The sequence below is a fragment of the Rutilus rutilus genome (assembly GCF_951802725.1).
Source record: "Rutilus rutilus genome assembly, chromosome: 25".
In the NCBI taxonomy this organism is placed as follows: domain Eukaryota; kingdom Metazoa; phylum Chordata; class Actinopteri; order Cypriniformes; family Leuciscidae; genus Rutilus; species Rutilus rutilus.
In genome coordinates this window covers 15,952,173-15,966,623 of record NC_140229.1, presented here as the reverse complement: position 1 = coordinate 15,966,623, position 14,451 = coordinate 15,952,173, and the positions used below count along the sequence as shown (strand labels likewise).

General features: G+C 38.3%; 2 protein-coding genes across 10 annotated transcripts in view; one reads left to right on the top strand and one right to left on the bottom strand.

The window, feature by feature from the left end:
• Positions 1-14,451, bottom strand: part of cadm2a (cell adhesion molecule 2a) — a 434,133-nt gene that overhangs the window by 376,645 nt on the left and 43,037 nt on the right. The gene's annotated exons all lie outside the window — the stretch shown is intronic.
• On the top strand, positions 4,414-13,687 carry LOC311285365 (C-type lectin domain family 10 member A-like). The gene is made up of 5 exons (XM_084400993.1): positions 4,414-4,560; positions 4,634-4,843; positions 9,112-9,239; positions 10,269-10,375; positions 11,560-13,687. Exons 1-5 carry the CDS (start codon positions 4,449-4,451, stop codon positions 11,738-11,740), a joined length of 738 nt encoding a protein of 245 aa, XP_084257119.1. The 5' UTR covers positions 4,414-4,448; the 3' UTR covers positions 11,741-13,687.

The window sequence follows — 14,451 nt, the reverse complement described above, 5'->3', positions numbered from 1 at the left end:
TGTCCTTGGTGTGGTCGATTTCTCTCTCCCTCAGATGGACACGATCACTGTCTTTAATGTCTGGGCTGTGCTCACACTAAGACAGGATCTGCAGGTGGTGTATGCTCTCACTGCAAAAGCATGGCCATGCGAACGTTGTGGTTGCAACCCATGTATTTTTTCAAAAGGCAGAGAGTCACGCCAGCCTTTTCCCATCCTGGTCCTTCTACCTCCGGGTACAAGGCCTCGGCAACGAGCACTGAGGGCGATCTGGGGGTTACAATGCTTCTGCCAGGTGAATCCCCACGAGTTGGTCTTTGCATGTCACATCTTGACCGCCATATCCTCCTCTGGAGTTAGAAGAGACTCAAGTTGCTGCAAGCCACTAACATCCCAGGCAACCCCAATCGCACAGTGAACTCGCTCTTGCGACAGGTTATGCTCCGCAGAGAGTGGAGACTCCATTCCCAGGTGGTCCAGCTGATATGGAGTCGATTTGGAGAAGCACAGTAAGACCTGTTTGCTTCCCAGGAATCTTCCCACTGTCCTCCTTGGTATTCCCTGACCGAGGCCCCCTCAGCACGAAGACACTGGCACACAGCTGTCACCAGGGTCTGCGCAAGTACACATTTCATCCAGTGAGCCTCATCGCACAGACACTATACAAGATCAGGGTGGAAGAAGAACAAATCCTAATGGTTGCATCACACAGGCCCAACCAGACTTGGTCTCACGCTGATGCCATCGGCTCCTCCCTGTCTCCTCCCCCAGAGGAAGGACCTTCTTTCTCAGAGGCAGGGCTTAATCTGGAAACCGTGCCAAGACTTCTGGAAACTCCATGTCTGGTCCCTGTATGGGACATGAGGAATTCAAAGGGCTATCACCAGCAGTGATAGATACAATCAAAAAGGTATTTTGAGACCCTGCCTCATTCCCTCTTGGGATCTCTCCTTGGTCTTACAGGCCCTGTAGAGCAATCCATTTGAGCCCTTACAGTCAGTTGAGCTCAGTGCCTTCTCCATTAAGAGGGCCTCCTGACTGCACTCACCTCCATCAAGAGGGTTGGGGACCTACAATCCAAAAGTTCCCACTACTCATTTCAGGGATCAAGTGGTGAACTTGCAAGCGTTCTCCTTGATCGTTCTAACTTGATCTCCTAATGAGGGAGACCCAGCCCTATATCTGTTGTGCCCTGTGCGAGCCTTAGGCGATCAGCTTTAGGTGATCTGAGCAGCTCTTTGTCTGCTTTGAAGGTAAGCAGAAGGGGAAGGCTATCTCCAAACAAATACTGGCCCACTGGATCGTGGATCAATAAACAAATAGAGCAAGATGAATCGCACTTTGGCAATTGTGTTTTTTTTTATGTGCGGTGGAAAAAAAAGGGAAGAAAGCGAAATATGGAAGCTGTCATTGCTAGGGAAAAGAGTCTAATTTGGCATGCCATTTTTGCAAATAGAGCTTGAGGTAAGTAGTTTTCATTAGCACCATGTCGCGTTGATCAATAATACGCCAATTCATGTTGTTTTTTTGGTTAGTCAGTGGATGTAGGTCGTAGCAGCAAACACACTGTGAGATGATCATGTTAAAATCGCAGGCTATTTTGTCGCAAGACTGTAACAACGTCTTTCGTCTGGGACAGCCCAAAATCACACAATGTGTACAGGGCATTATGTCTGGGAGAGTGGCTGGCATATCCGCGAATTCTCTTTGGCCTTTTCTGAATATGTCAGAGGTGTTTAGGGACCCCAAGAGCCCAATAATTTGACACAACGTCTTGTTCCCTCCATTTTTTCTCAACTCTTCAGTAAAATGGTCACCAACTTTAAGATATAGCAAAATTAACAGCTAAAAACTGTTACTAAAAAGTATTTTTGAGCATGATACATTAAGCACACACACACACGAATAACACACACAAATACAGGAAAGATAGCACAGGACAGGAGCGAAGGCATGCCAACAACCACAACTGAGCCATCTTTGATCGAAAAAGGCATATAAACACTTTAGTCACATATTTATTCCACTCTGACAAAGTGCGCATGTGCATTTTTGGGGAGCTTAAGAAACTTATGTTGACAACGTTGCACGACATGAATATAATGCAGTAATTGATGTCAAAAACATTGAAATTAAGATATTTTAGCTGCACAATTAATCATTAAAAGATCGCGATCTCAATTCAAACACCCATGCGATCTCATTTCTAAATGACAACGATTCTGCTATGTGTTTTACGGTGCATGTCCACTGGCGCGGAGCTAGTGTGAAGCACCAGGGGGAAATATTAATAATAACTCATAACTTGTTATGATTAATTATGAATATTTGGGTCAGTTAATTGGATTAACTTGATGTAGCTAAATTAATATTACAATCAATGAATCAGTTCGTCCAACGAACTCTTGATTATTTATTTATTCTAAGAAAAGCGTAACTTTCATGGCCACAGAAAAATTATTATTTCTTAGCATGTACAGCGCTTAGAGCATGTAACAAGTTCAAGATCGTAAAATAAACTTTGTTGCAAGCAGAGAATCAGAACCAAATACATATTGTGCACAAGTTTTATAAACTAAATCACAAACATAACTAAACTAAACAAACATACATACATACATACATGCATAGGAAAAATGGTGAGTGAAAGAATGGAACCGGAAGCAGGAAATGGAACTATGGAAAAGATCTATTTAACTATGAAAAGAACCATCAGCTTATAATTTTCAGAGCACCTCATTAAATTAATACTTGCATGGTCTGTGCAGTGGACACAATTCTTGAAGTTGTTGAAAAGGATGTTGATGGTTCGGTGAGTGTCAAATGTTAAAGTTGCAATCGTTTTCTTCTCCATTGGATAAAGAAGATATGATGAACTTGCATGGTTAGTTCGACTCTGTTCTCATGGCTGGAGTGCAGATTGACAACTTTAACAGGACACGCAGAGCAAATGGTGGGAGTTGCGATGGACTTCTTCTGCATTGAAAGAAGACGTTGTGTCAAACTCCTGAGGTTGTCCTTGATTCTGTTGTGGTTGAGAGAGAGAGTCCTCTCTCTCCTGGATGAGCACATGGCTGGTTGTGAGTCGAGGCCTGCTGAGGCCACACAGGACAGCACGGCACCCTGAACGTACCGAGAAGGCCAAGAGTTGATCGTTGCCCATTCAGTGATGGTAAGGTTGCAGTTTTCTTCTGAATTGGATTGAAGAAAAGACAGTCTGACTCCTTTGGGAGAGTGAAGGCATAGCAGGCGGTGGTCATGGCCTGCCAGGGCCTTTGGGCCCCAGTGGGGGGGTCCCCACAGACATCAACCCGAAGAAGCACCAGTAGAGAGCCAGAAGAAGAGAGAGAAGGGTCACTGTGAATTTGTCTCTAATAAAGCCTGAGAAAGGCCCCACCTCTCCGGGTTTGCTTGACCAATGAGAAGGGTGGAATTTCCAAGCGGGAAAATTCCTCTGTGGTTGATTTATGAATCTTTGTTTTAAGCGTGCTCATTTGCATGTGCAGCTGGATTGGTTTCTGATGAAGAAACTAAGAAAGATTCTTGTAATACTAATATGTTGCGCAGCTATCGGCATATCTTCAAAGTACCAATTTATAGAGACCAAACGTGGTATAGGTGAGGTTACATTGACCGTTGGTTGTATAATAAAATACATACCGTAGTATATCCATAATAGTACACAAGACAGTAAATCATTCACACAGTTTCTGGGATGCATGTTCATTTATAGATCAGTTTGTCTATGATTAATGCAGCAAAGTCTGTATTAAAGATTGTTTCTGTCTTCCCCATTGTCTCTGTCTTGAGCATGTGACCACATTTTTTAACAGCCATAAAACCAACTTATCTGATCGTGGTCATGGTAACTAAGACCTTCTTGCCCTCACTGGGGGATGGGACCACAGATCCCAGAGTGAGTTTAAAATAGTATTTGTTAACTCTAACAAATACTTGTGTCTGATTTGTCTCAGTTGTTACACTTTATTTTATTTTTATTTGTTTTCATTTTATTTCAATAAAACTTTAATTTTCTACCAAATTTGAGGTGATTTACTAATACTCATCGACATTGTCATTCTGTATCAGCCTCATTTTGTTAATGAAGTTCAAAACCATTATAGCTTCCTAGATCATTGCACCTCAACGTGACTTTACACAGGTTTCAGATCAGTTCCGTTCTCAGTGGCATGTGAATGACATTTAAAAGAAGCATCGCAACCAATAATTCAGTTACATTTTCTGATCAATTTAAGTTGAATTAAGACTTTTCAATCATGTATAATTTGAAACCACACTAACAATAGTGCCCTTTGTTGTTATGAAAATGAATATTAACAGACAGGATGTCACATGCTCTTGTACTGTGAAGTACTTTGAACACATAGACCACATGTCCTAAAATTAGAGTCTCAAAAGCAGAGGACTACAGTACAAATGCACACAGACAATTGCCAACATATACGCCCATGGCTAAGCAAGGAAACATGTCTCAAATGCCTGTTTATGGCAATATAAACACTGCTGGATCGAGGGGAATGAACAGACAAACAGAGAGAAACAAATCACCTCAACACACAGGTACAAATACAAACACGTTCTGAAGTTTCTTTAGAAATTAAGAAATATTTATCTTCATGTCTGCCATTTTCAGGAAGTGATTCTGTGAGGAACAGAAGCTCCAGAGCAGCTGCAGTGTGTTTGGTGCTGCTGTGTGTTCTTCTGCTGACTGCAGTCATAGTGCTGTGTGTTCACATCTATACAAAGAGCACAAACTACACAGAAGAGAGAGATCAGCTACTGACCAAGATCAACAAACTCACAGAAGAGAGAGACCAGCTAAGAAATAATCTTCAGAGTTATGGTAAAATTGATGTATTTATATATATGTAGTTATTTGCTATACATCTATCATTTCTTAAAGCATGATAGAGTTGGGTTGTGCTCTCAGTAACTTTCAGGGTTCATAATCTATGAGTTTACTATCTGTTATAACAAGTTAATGACAGGTGAGTGTAACCGTTTTTTCCAATTGCTAACACACAATTTTGCAAACTAGGCTGGTTTTATCAAAATACTTAACACAATTCACAAAACCACACACCCAAACTGCAAAATACCTAATATACCCTGCAAAATGAAGCACTGCAACCAAAACTACATATAGCATTATCAAAATCAAACTTTTGCACGAAATGGCACACACTTCATTCATATTACCAGATTTTTGTCTAACCAACTACACACTGTTGGGCATAATGAAAAGCACTCTCATCTTTAGTATGCTTTGCCATAATACTAAAATAGTTCAAATTGTAGACAATTCTTCAGATTGTTCACATGCACAGAAATATTTGCAGATACACACACATGCTGTTGAAACATTTTTTTATTTTATTTTTCACCAAACAAGTCAGTGAAACATATGCACAGCAGATATATTTATATTGGACACAAAAAACAGTAAACCGTAAAAGATTGAAGTGTTAACAATTACTGTAACCATTGAGGTGTTTGGCCAGGTGGCACATGTATTGCACTCTAAAAAGTTTAACTATTATTTACAAAAAAAAATTGGTGAAACATTTTTACACTAAAAAAAACGGAGTAAATTTTAAAGCTCTGAAATCAATGAAATATACTGTATGAATTGAGTAAATCTGAGTAACTGCATCTGGTACATTAACAAATAAAATTGAGTAGAAATAATTTAACATTTAATGAGTAAATATTATTAATATTAACTGTTTTTATTTATGAGTAATATTACCTTTTTTTTATTTCCTCTAAACCTTTGTAAAATAGTAATACAACCACCAGTATACATGACATTGGCCTTTATTGTCGATGAGTACACCAATACAGCATATTTTACACAGTTTTAACATGTATACAATATGGCATAGATTTGCACAACTGTAAGCACATTGTCAGCTTCACACTTTTTGCAAAACATTACACTTAGTGATTTGCAAAACACTAAACACACTTGCATGCATTTGCCACAGAAATTTATCATGATGTCATTTCCTTGCAATTTCAAAGCAAAGGCTTTCCAATGAACACACCCATGAACCAACTGGTTAAACACAGCCACCAGATGTGCACACACACTGGTGCTTAATTGTAGACACACCAATCAGGTTTACAGTAAGCACTATAAAAAGGCAACAGGTAAGTTCACCTGTCTTCAACAATACTGTAAAACTATGAAAACTGGAAAATGTTTTGTTATGAATGTTTTGTTGAAATGTTCAGTATTGACTGACTTGAGTACATGAAAAGAAATACATATTTTCATTAGTCTGCACAATTGGTGTCATGTGGTGTTGGTGATTTTTTTTTTTTTTTACACTTTCTCTGTGTAAATGCTAAAAGTGTTTTAGGTTGAGCTCCTGTGTTTAACTGATTCAAACAGAATCAGACCATATGATGGTTGTGTTTATGTTATGACAACAAAATAAGGTTTTTATAAGACATTGTATAGTTTTGACAAAAGTGTTCCATTTTGCAAATGATCTGGGGCCGTATTCACAAAGAATTTTAAGGCTAAAAGTAGCTCCTAACTGGCGAATTTAGGAGCAACTCCTAAAAATAATGGGCGTGTCACTCGTAACTTTAGGACTCCTATTTTTTTTTTGACTAAGAGTAATTCACGAAGCATTTTAGCCCTAAAAGTAGCACCTAAGCCTGGGACAGCTTAAAGGGGACATATCATGTCAAATGCACTTTTTTAGCCCTTAAATGCATTATGTTGTATATTTGGAGTGTTTAGATATCTTTGATATCTTTATATTCTGGTTTGGTCATATTTTTCAACCTGTTCCGATTTTTCTGTTATCTATGACGTTTTTTTAACTATTACGTCACAGTATTTGCAGCGGAACTGCCAAATAAGGACATCGACTTCCGGCCCAAATACTTCGAGCAATCCGCCATTTTTATTTCTTGTTGCAATTTTGTAGTCCAAGCTAAAGGATGCAGAAGTTACGAGAGGGTAAGTTAAAATGTTCGGTTGTTGGATGTAGTAACCCACACGCTTCATTACACCGTCTAATGTAGATAAACTGCCGCGCTTGTGACAAGGGCGCATGTTTAACTGAAAGAACGAGCAGAGAGAGAGACCCGGTCGCGCCCGCGCTCTCTCTCTCTCTCTCTCTCTCTTCAGAGCCAGGCGAAAGTGTAAACAAGACATCACCGTCTCCAAACTAGACGCTGTCTTGCTCTCTCTCCCTCGCACATATTAATCAAAATAAATCGACACGGTGGTAAAAGGTCGGAAGACCAAAGTTTCATGTGTAAATACAGTACACACCAGTGCGATACATCCATATGAAGACGTTGTTCTACAGGTTCGTCATCTTCACTTTCATCTCGCTCCGGCTCCGACTCTGGCTCGAACATGTAAGGCTGGCTGGACAAGTCTTCCGTTGTTGACATTTTGTGAATAAAAAGTTTATGTGCCGCTAGATAATCGTATCTCTGCTATCAAACTACAAAAATGGCCGAACGGGGTGGAGTTGAACCTCTGCAACCTGGAGAGGGGGCGGGGTATGAAGTGTCTCAATTGTATTTAAAGAGACCGCACTAGAATTCAGACCCAAGTATTGCAGTTCCGCTTTATATAGACTACAAATGTATGATTTATATGTAAAAAGGAACAATTTAAAAGCATGATATGTCTCCTTTAAAAGAAGTCGAGAGGACTCCTAACTCACTAAGACCTATTCACAAACCGCTTTTTGTGGCATTTCACGTTGCAATGTTTTGAAATGCGTATGCGGCGGCTACAGGAGCTTCCAATCGCGAGGGAACAATTTTGCATTGTAGGCATAACTAGGGCTGCAATAACGCCACCAACAACAACCAAAACTATACTCATTTCATGTAAACTAATTGTAACGTTTCATTGTGAATCAAATTAAAATGTTCTTCTCTTTGCAAACGTAGGCAGAGGCATATAGTGACAGATTAATTCAATAATGTTGCAAAGATATTGCATCAATCCATATGTTTCATTAGGCTACTAGGCTATTTGTTTTGCCTTACTCTTTATTCATTTAGGCTATTTATTCAGTTATTCATCATCTTCCGTCCTTCGCACTACTTGTGTAGCGCACGCATTCTCGGACCTGTCACCTGTCACTCATCATCCTAGGGGAGGTGTTTGGAATCATTCCCGCGTTACAATCATCAGCCAATCAAGGTGGTCACTTCAGTCAAGCTCGTGCATGAGTAATGACGTCATCCATAGCAACGAAGACTCACTCTTAGTTTAGGAGTTGTCATTTTTCTTTACTAAGAGTAGGTCTTAAAGGCGTTGTAAATAACTTTTAAGAGAAAACTCCTAGCTAAAATCTTTTAGTGCGATTTAGGAGTACTCCTAGTGGTAAGATAAAATGCTTTGTGAATACGGCCCCTGAGGTGTTGTGTTACTTGGTGTAGTGTTGGGCTAATTGTGTGTAGGGGTTTGAAAACCCGCATTGTTTTAATTGAGTAAACTTACTCAATTTTAAGAGTGTGTTAAATATATTAATAATATTGATTTGAATTAAGTAATATTTTCGTTTCTTGAAACAGATCAGTTTAATTCTTAATATTTTGATAGAAATTTCACAAATATATTAAGTAGCCTATATTATAAATAAATAATTGGTTAGTCAAATACTGTACATTTCAGATAAAATGAACTGTTGGATTTTTTGTCAATTATTGTATGTTTAACTCAAACAATCAAGTAAACGATATTCAGAGATTTTATTAAGTTAATAAAGTTAAATATTACTGTAATATTTACTAAGCCACATAATTATTTTTTAGAGTGTGGCCAATTAGCTCATGTAGTGTCATTTTGAATGGCAGTGTTTTGAAATGTTAAACGTGACTTTATGTCAGATTGTTGTGTCTTATGCAGAGAACCGTGTTCAGTGCATTTAAAAAGTGCCATTTTGAATTGCAAAATGTGTGTAAAGCAGAAAATGTGTTAAGACTTTTGGAGACTTGAGAGGAGGTTTTGCTCTCTGTGTGTCAGTTTAAATAATTGTGCTGTGCATGTCATTTTAGTGTGTTAGCAATAGAAAAAAAAAACTGTAAAGGGAATAAAAAGCTAACAGCTAAACTGGTTGTTTACAGATGAATGGACTTGCTATAAATCCAGTTTTTACAACATGTCGAATGAGAAGAAGAACTGGACTGAGAGCAGAAGATACTGTACAGAGAGAGGAGCAGATTTGATCATCATAAACAACAAAGCAGAACAAGTGAGTGAACGAAAGAATAAAGTGTGTGTGTGTGTGTGTGTGTGTGTGTGCACGCGTTTGTAAGTATGATTAATGATTGATGTATATATTTTCTTACACAGAAATTAAAATCACGGGAAACAATGTTTTAATAAAGTGTTATAGAAATGTATTTCAAAATAATGAAATAGTAAACAATGAAATAAAAATATGAAATTTTAAATTCATTTCCTCTGCGTGGTATATCTCGAACTTTAATGTTTGTCATAATTCTGTGGTATTATTTTCTATTTCTTAATAAAATTGTTCCAAATGGAACAAATACTACAAAGAAATTATGAATTATTACACACAGTAGATCGCCGCAGGAATAAAAGATTCCTTTTTTTTTTTTTTTAAGATCCAGAAAGCATGAAACAATTCTGCTAGTGTTTCAGGCAGGACAGCATATTTCACTGTTGTGATTTTTGGAATATAATATTTCAATGCACAATTACAGTGACGCCAAATAAGCATTTATCATATCTGAAAGAAATGTAGCGCGTTAATCTGCCAGTCTCTTCAAGAGAGATTACAAACATCGAAAGCCAATTCATTACATACATTGACGACTCAGTTATTTTGGTGGTTTACTTCACTATGTGAGTACAGGACTCTTTTACTTCATTGTCCCTTGTTGACTGACATTTTGAGCTAGGCCTATATGTTTTGTCTCCCTCTTCTTGATTATTTTAAGCATATTTTAAGTCTGCTTTTATGCACCATTGTGTCTTTACACAGAATTTTAAGCAGACACAGAGCCGCTTTAGAGCAGCCTTAACTCGGCTGTGTAAAGATGCCTTTACAGTATAAATAATGTGTTAATTTTCCTGGTTGTTACCCCATTATTCCCTAAACTTTACATATTGATCCCTTATATCTTCACGTACGTACTTTATAGGTACACTGTAATTACAGAATGGTACGCTTTAAATTTGTTTTACTTTCACAGTACTTTGCGGGTTGTAATCTAAAGCGTTACAGAAATGTGCAAATGTTTCTTCTGCTCAGGATTTTGTGAAGAACTTGGCTGGTTCTGCTGCAGTCTGGATTGGTCTGACTGACAGTGATGTGGAGGGCACATGGAAATGGGTTGATAACAGCACACTGACCTCTGGGTGAGAAATCTCTGAACTGATCATTATCTAAAAAATGATTCTTACAGTCAGAATTAGAGATGCACCGATTGATCGGCAGATGACCGGAATTGGCCGATTTTCACGTGATCGGCCATGACCGGCTACCGGCCGGTCAGTCTGACATATGCCGATTTTATGCCGGTCAAATGCACTCGGGCGCCGCATGATTAACCTTTTGAGCGGTACGGTCTCATATATGAGATGTGTATGTCTGTGCCCATGAGAGTACGGTGCGGTGCCACATAGATGTTCAGTGACGTCGCATAACTGCCAGATTCAAACTGTGCTTTCGCGCGTTGGCTGCCTGGCGCTGAGCCAGAGTCGGACGCGTTCAGCGCTGTTATGGCACAACTAAGCAGTGTTTTCAACCTCATAATGTTTATTTTAGGTTTCAGATATTTAAATACACATAAGCACGATTAAAACAATACATTTGGAGTTTGTAAAACACACACTGATGTCTGTGGAAGCAGCAATAACAATCTATTCAAATATAATTTGCCGACATGTGTGTTATTCATATCAGACAAACATAGGGGAAGTAACTATAAAGTTTACTCTATTCTTCTCAGTTCACCGGCCACTTTCTTGCATTTATTTCGGAGAAACTGATGAATTCACGTGCTGTAAATCCGACTGACAGGTGTGTCCTGCCCATCTCATTATAGATCAAGATTAAAGGTTTTTAAACGACCACTCACTTACACGTATTTGAGAATCGGAATATCAGATAGGCTAGTTGATGACATGGTAAGCAAGTTTGTGAATATTTTGAATAAAAAAGGAAAAGTGAAATAAAAGCGACACATCTGTCATACAGTTTTATTGTGGCTGCGGTGTATCGCGTGACGCGTCGCCATGGAAACATTAAAGGGAACGTTCGCGAAAAAAACTCACTCTGGGGGTGGGGGTGTCAGTTAGAATATTTTAAACTTACGCGTGAAAGGGTTAAAGAAAAGATGGAAAATAAATATTTGTGTGTGCTGTAAAGTGGTTAGAAAAAAATTAAATCGGAATCGGCTAAAATCGGTATCGGCAGGTCAAACTCAGTGAAAAATCGGAAATCGGAATCGGCCTAGAAAATTGTAATCGGTGCATCTCTAGTCAGAATCATATCACACACAAAGCAGCACTGAACATCTAATGCTGATCTGTATTTTCAGCTTCTGGGGCACTTTAGATGGAGCTCCAAAAGAGCCTAATGGAGGTACAGTAGAGAACTGTACTCTGACTGCGGATCGTAACCAAAGGTGGCCATCTTTATCCGGGTGGCTTGATATTGCATGTAATTCAGCTTTTCAATGGATCTGTGAGAAGAGTATTTCACAACTCACACCGCCATAGGAACATCACACACCTTTTTTTATGCAAGTTTAACAGAACAAAACTTTTGTAATAATTGATTATCTAAAGAAGTGTTTCTCAACCAGCATTATTATTGATTTTAAAGTGCCCCTATTATGCTATTTTAAGGCTCTCAGTTTGAGATACATTATGAGATGTTTTAACTAATTCCTCACCATCAGCATTAATAAGTGTTTGTCTATCAACAAACCGATGGGTATATTTCTAATTTATTGTGGTGCACATTCGGGAACTGTATTAACTGTATCAAAAAGTGCATAAGTTAGCCTAGCACTAACTTATTAGTGAATGACAAATGTAACATTAAATTTGGCAAAACAAATCTGGCTCCATCCTTTATCTTTACTCAAAGTATTAAGAAAGACAGACAATCTGCATTAATAGACACAGTTTTCGGTAATAGTGGCCCACAGCTGATTTGCAGAAGTATTTAGGTAAGACAGTAATAACGTGAGTTAGCCGGTTAGCCGGAAACGTACACAATAATAAACACAAAACAAGGCATTTTGAACACCCGGTAGAAAATATATACATCAATAATTAATCATACTTACAGGTTGTGATTCTGAGGCGCACGTTGGTCCAAATAAACTGAGAACTGACCCAACCCATCTTTCAAGAGCAAGCGTTTTGTGAATCCCACATTGAACTTCGAGATTTGAGAAGCAGTCAAGTTGTTTGCACTTTCACAAACAGCTATATTACACACTGCATGAAAGGGGATATTTGAAAAACCATAATAGGGGCACTTTAGTTAGTCCCAGGTGTGGCTTGTACATTGCAGCTTTATGTCTCACATGGGATGAAGAGGATTAAACTAAGTGGCTTGTGCACGTTTTTCACTGTTATAAAGTGCACAAGACACGATAGTTTCTTGAAATGTAAATATCATGATTGCGGTTAAATATGATAAAATACACATCTGGGGCCATATTCACAAAGAATTTTAAGGCTAAAAGTAGCTCCTAACTGGCGAATTTAGGAGCAACTCCTAAAAATAATGGGTGTGTCACTCGTAACTTTAGGACTCCTAATTTTTTTGACTAAGAGTAATTCACGAAGCATTTTAGCCCTAAAAGTAGCACCTGGGACAGCTTAAAAGTCGAGAGGACTCCTAACTCACTAAGACCTATTCACAAACCGCTTTTTGTGGCATTTCACGTTGCGATGTTTTGAAATGCGTATGCGACGGCTACAGGAGCTTCCAATCGCGAGGGAACAATTTTGCATTGTAGGCATAACTAGGAATGCAATAACGCCACCAACAACAACCAAAACTAGGCTACTCATTGCATGTAAACTAATTGTAACGTTTCATTGTGAATCAAATTAAAATGTTCTTCTCTTTGCAAACGTAGGCAGAGGCATATAGTGACAGATTAATTCAATAATGTTGCAAAGATATTGCATCAATCCATATGTTTCATTAGGCTACTAGGCTATTTGTTTTGCCTTACTCTTTATTCATTTAGGCTATTTATTCAGTTATTCATCATCTTCCGTCCTTCGCACTACTTGTGTAGCGCACGCATTCTCGGACCTGTCACCTGTCACTCATCATCCTAGGGGAGGTGTTTGGAATCATTCCCGCGTTACAATCATCAGCCAATCAAGGTGGTCACTTCAGTCAAGCTCGTGCATGAGTAATGACGTCATCCATAGCAACGAAGACTCACTCTTAGTTTAGGAGTTGTCATTTTTCTTTACTAAGAGTAGGTCTTAAAGGCGTTGTAAATAACTTTTAAGAGAAAACTCCTAGCTAAAATCTTTTAGTGCGATTTAGGAGTACTCCTAGTGGTAAGATAAAATGCTTTGTGAATACGGCCCCTGATGTAATACAACCAAATTACATTTATTTTCATATTAACCATCACTATATATATATATATTCATTCCTTTAAGTATATATAGAGAAAATTTGCTTGTTGATGTTTTGATGACAGCTTTTTGTTTTATTGTTATTCTGTAATAAACTAAATTTAATATAAAAACATATTTTTGTTTTGAATACACACATCCACTCATTCAATATTATTAACAAAAAATGTTTTAAGACTATGGCAGAACACACATGGAAAGCTTAAATTATTTAGTAACCAAAAAAATAACAATAAAAAAAATAAATAAACTGAGACCAAGTTAAACTAAGAATAAGTTGGACCAAATTTAACATATTTATAAATTGTCTATTTACACTAAGGTTGTGTTCATTGTCATGACACAAGTGGGCCGCTTATTGGTGGATGTGTCGACCAAAAAGTATTCTATATAATATGAGGCAATCAGACACTTTAACACTGCAACAGAGACTTGCACAAACTCTCTATTGAGCATAAGATAGGGGCCCACATCGTTTAAGAATCTGTAAAATTTTACTAAACTGTGAAATTAGTCAGAGCTTTCATATTGTGACTAAAGAGGCCAATGTCAGGCCTTTTCCAGTCCCAAAAACGCACACACACAAACACGGATACATACAATCACTGACTATTCTCACTATCAGACGGCAGCAAAAGATCAAGAGAAGCCGGCAAAGGTTCATTACAACCCCATTTAAGCCCAATGAAAAGACGAGCAAATGATATGTAATTTAGCAGCACTTCATGCATCAGGGCCTCTTAAAGGAGCGAGCAGGTCTGCTTCCCGACAGACTATCATACACAAACACAGCTTTCCTCCTCGAAAACGGA

Bases quoted from the DNA above. Each gene is read 5' to 3' on its own strand.
- LOC311285365 (XM_084400993.1), top strand. From the start codon at position 4,449: ATGGCTAAGCAAGGAAACATGTCTCAAATGCCTGTTTATGGCAATATA. The intron at 4,561-4,633 runs GTACAAATACAA...TGCCATTTTCAG, and splicing joins CAAATCACCTCAACACACAG to GAAGTGATTCTGTGAGGAAC. The intron at 10,376-11,559 runs GTGAGAAATCTC...CTGTATTTTCAG, and splicing joins AACAGCACACTGACCTCTGG to CTTCTGGGGCACTTTAGATG.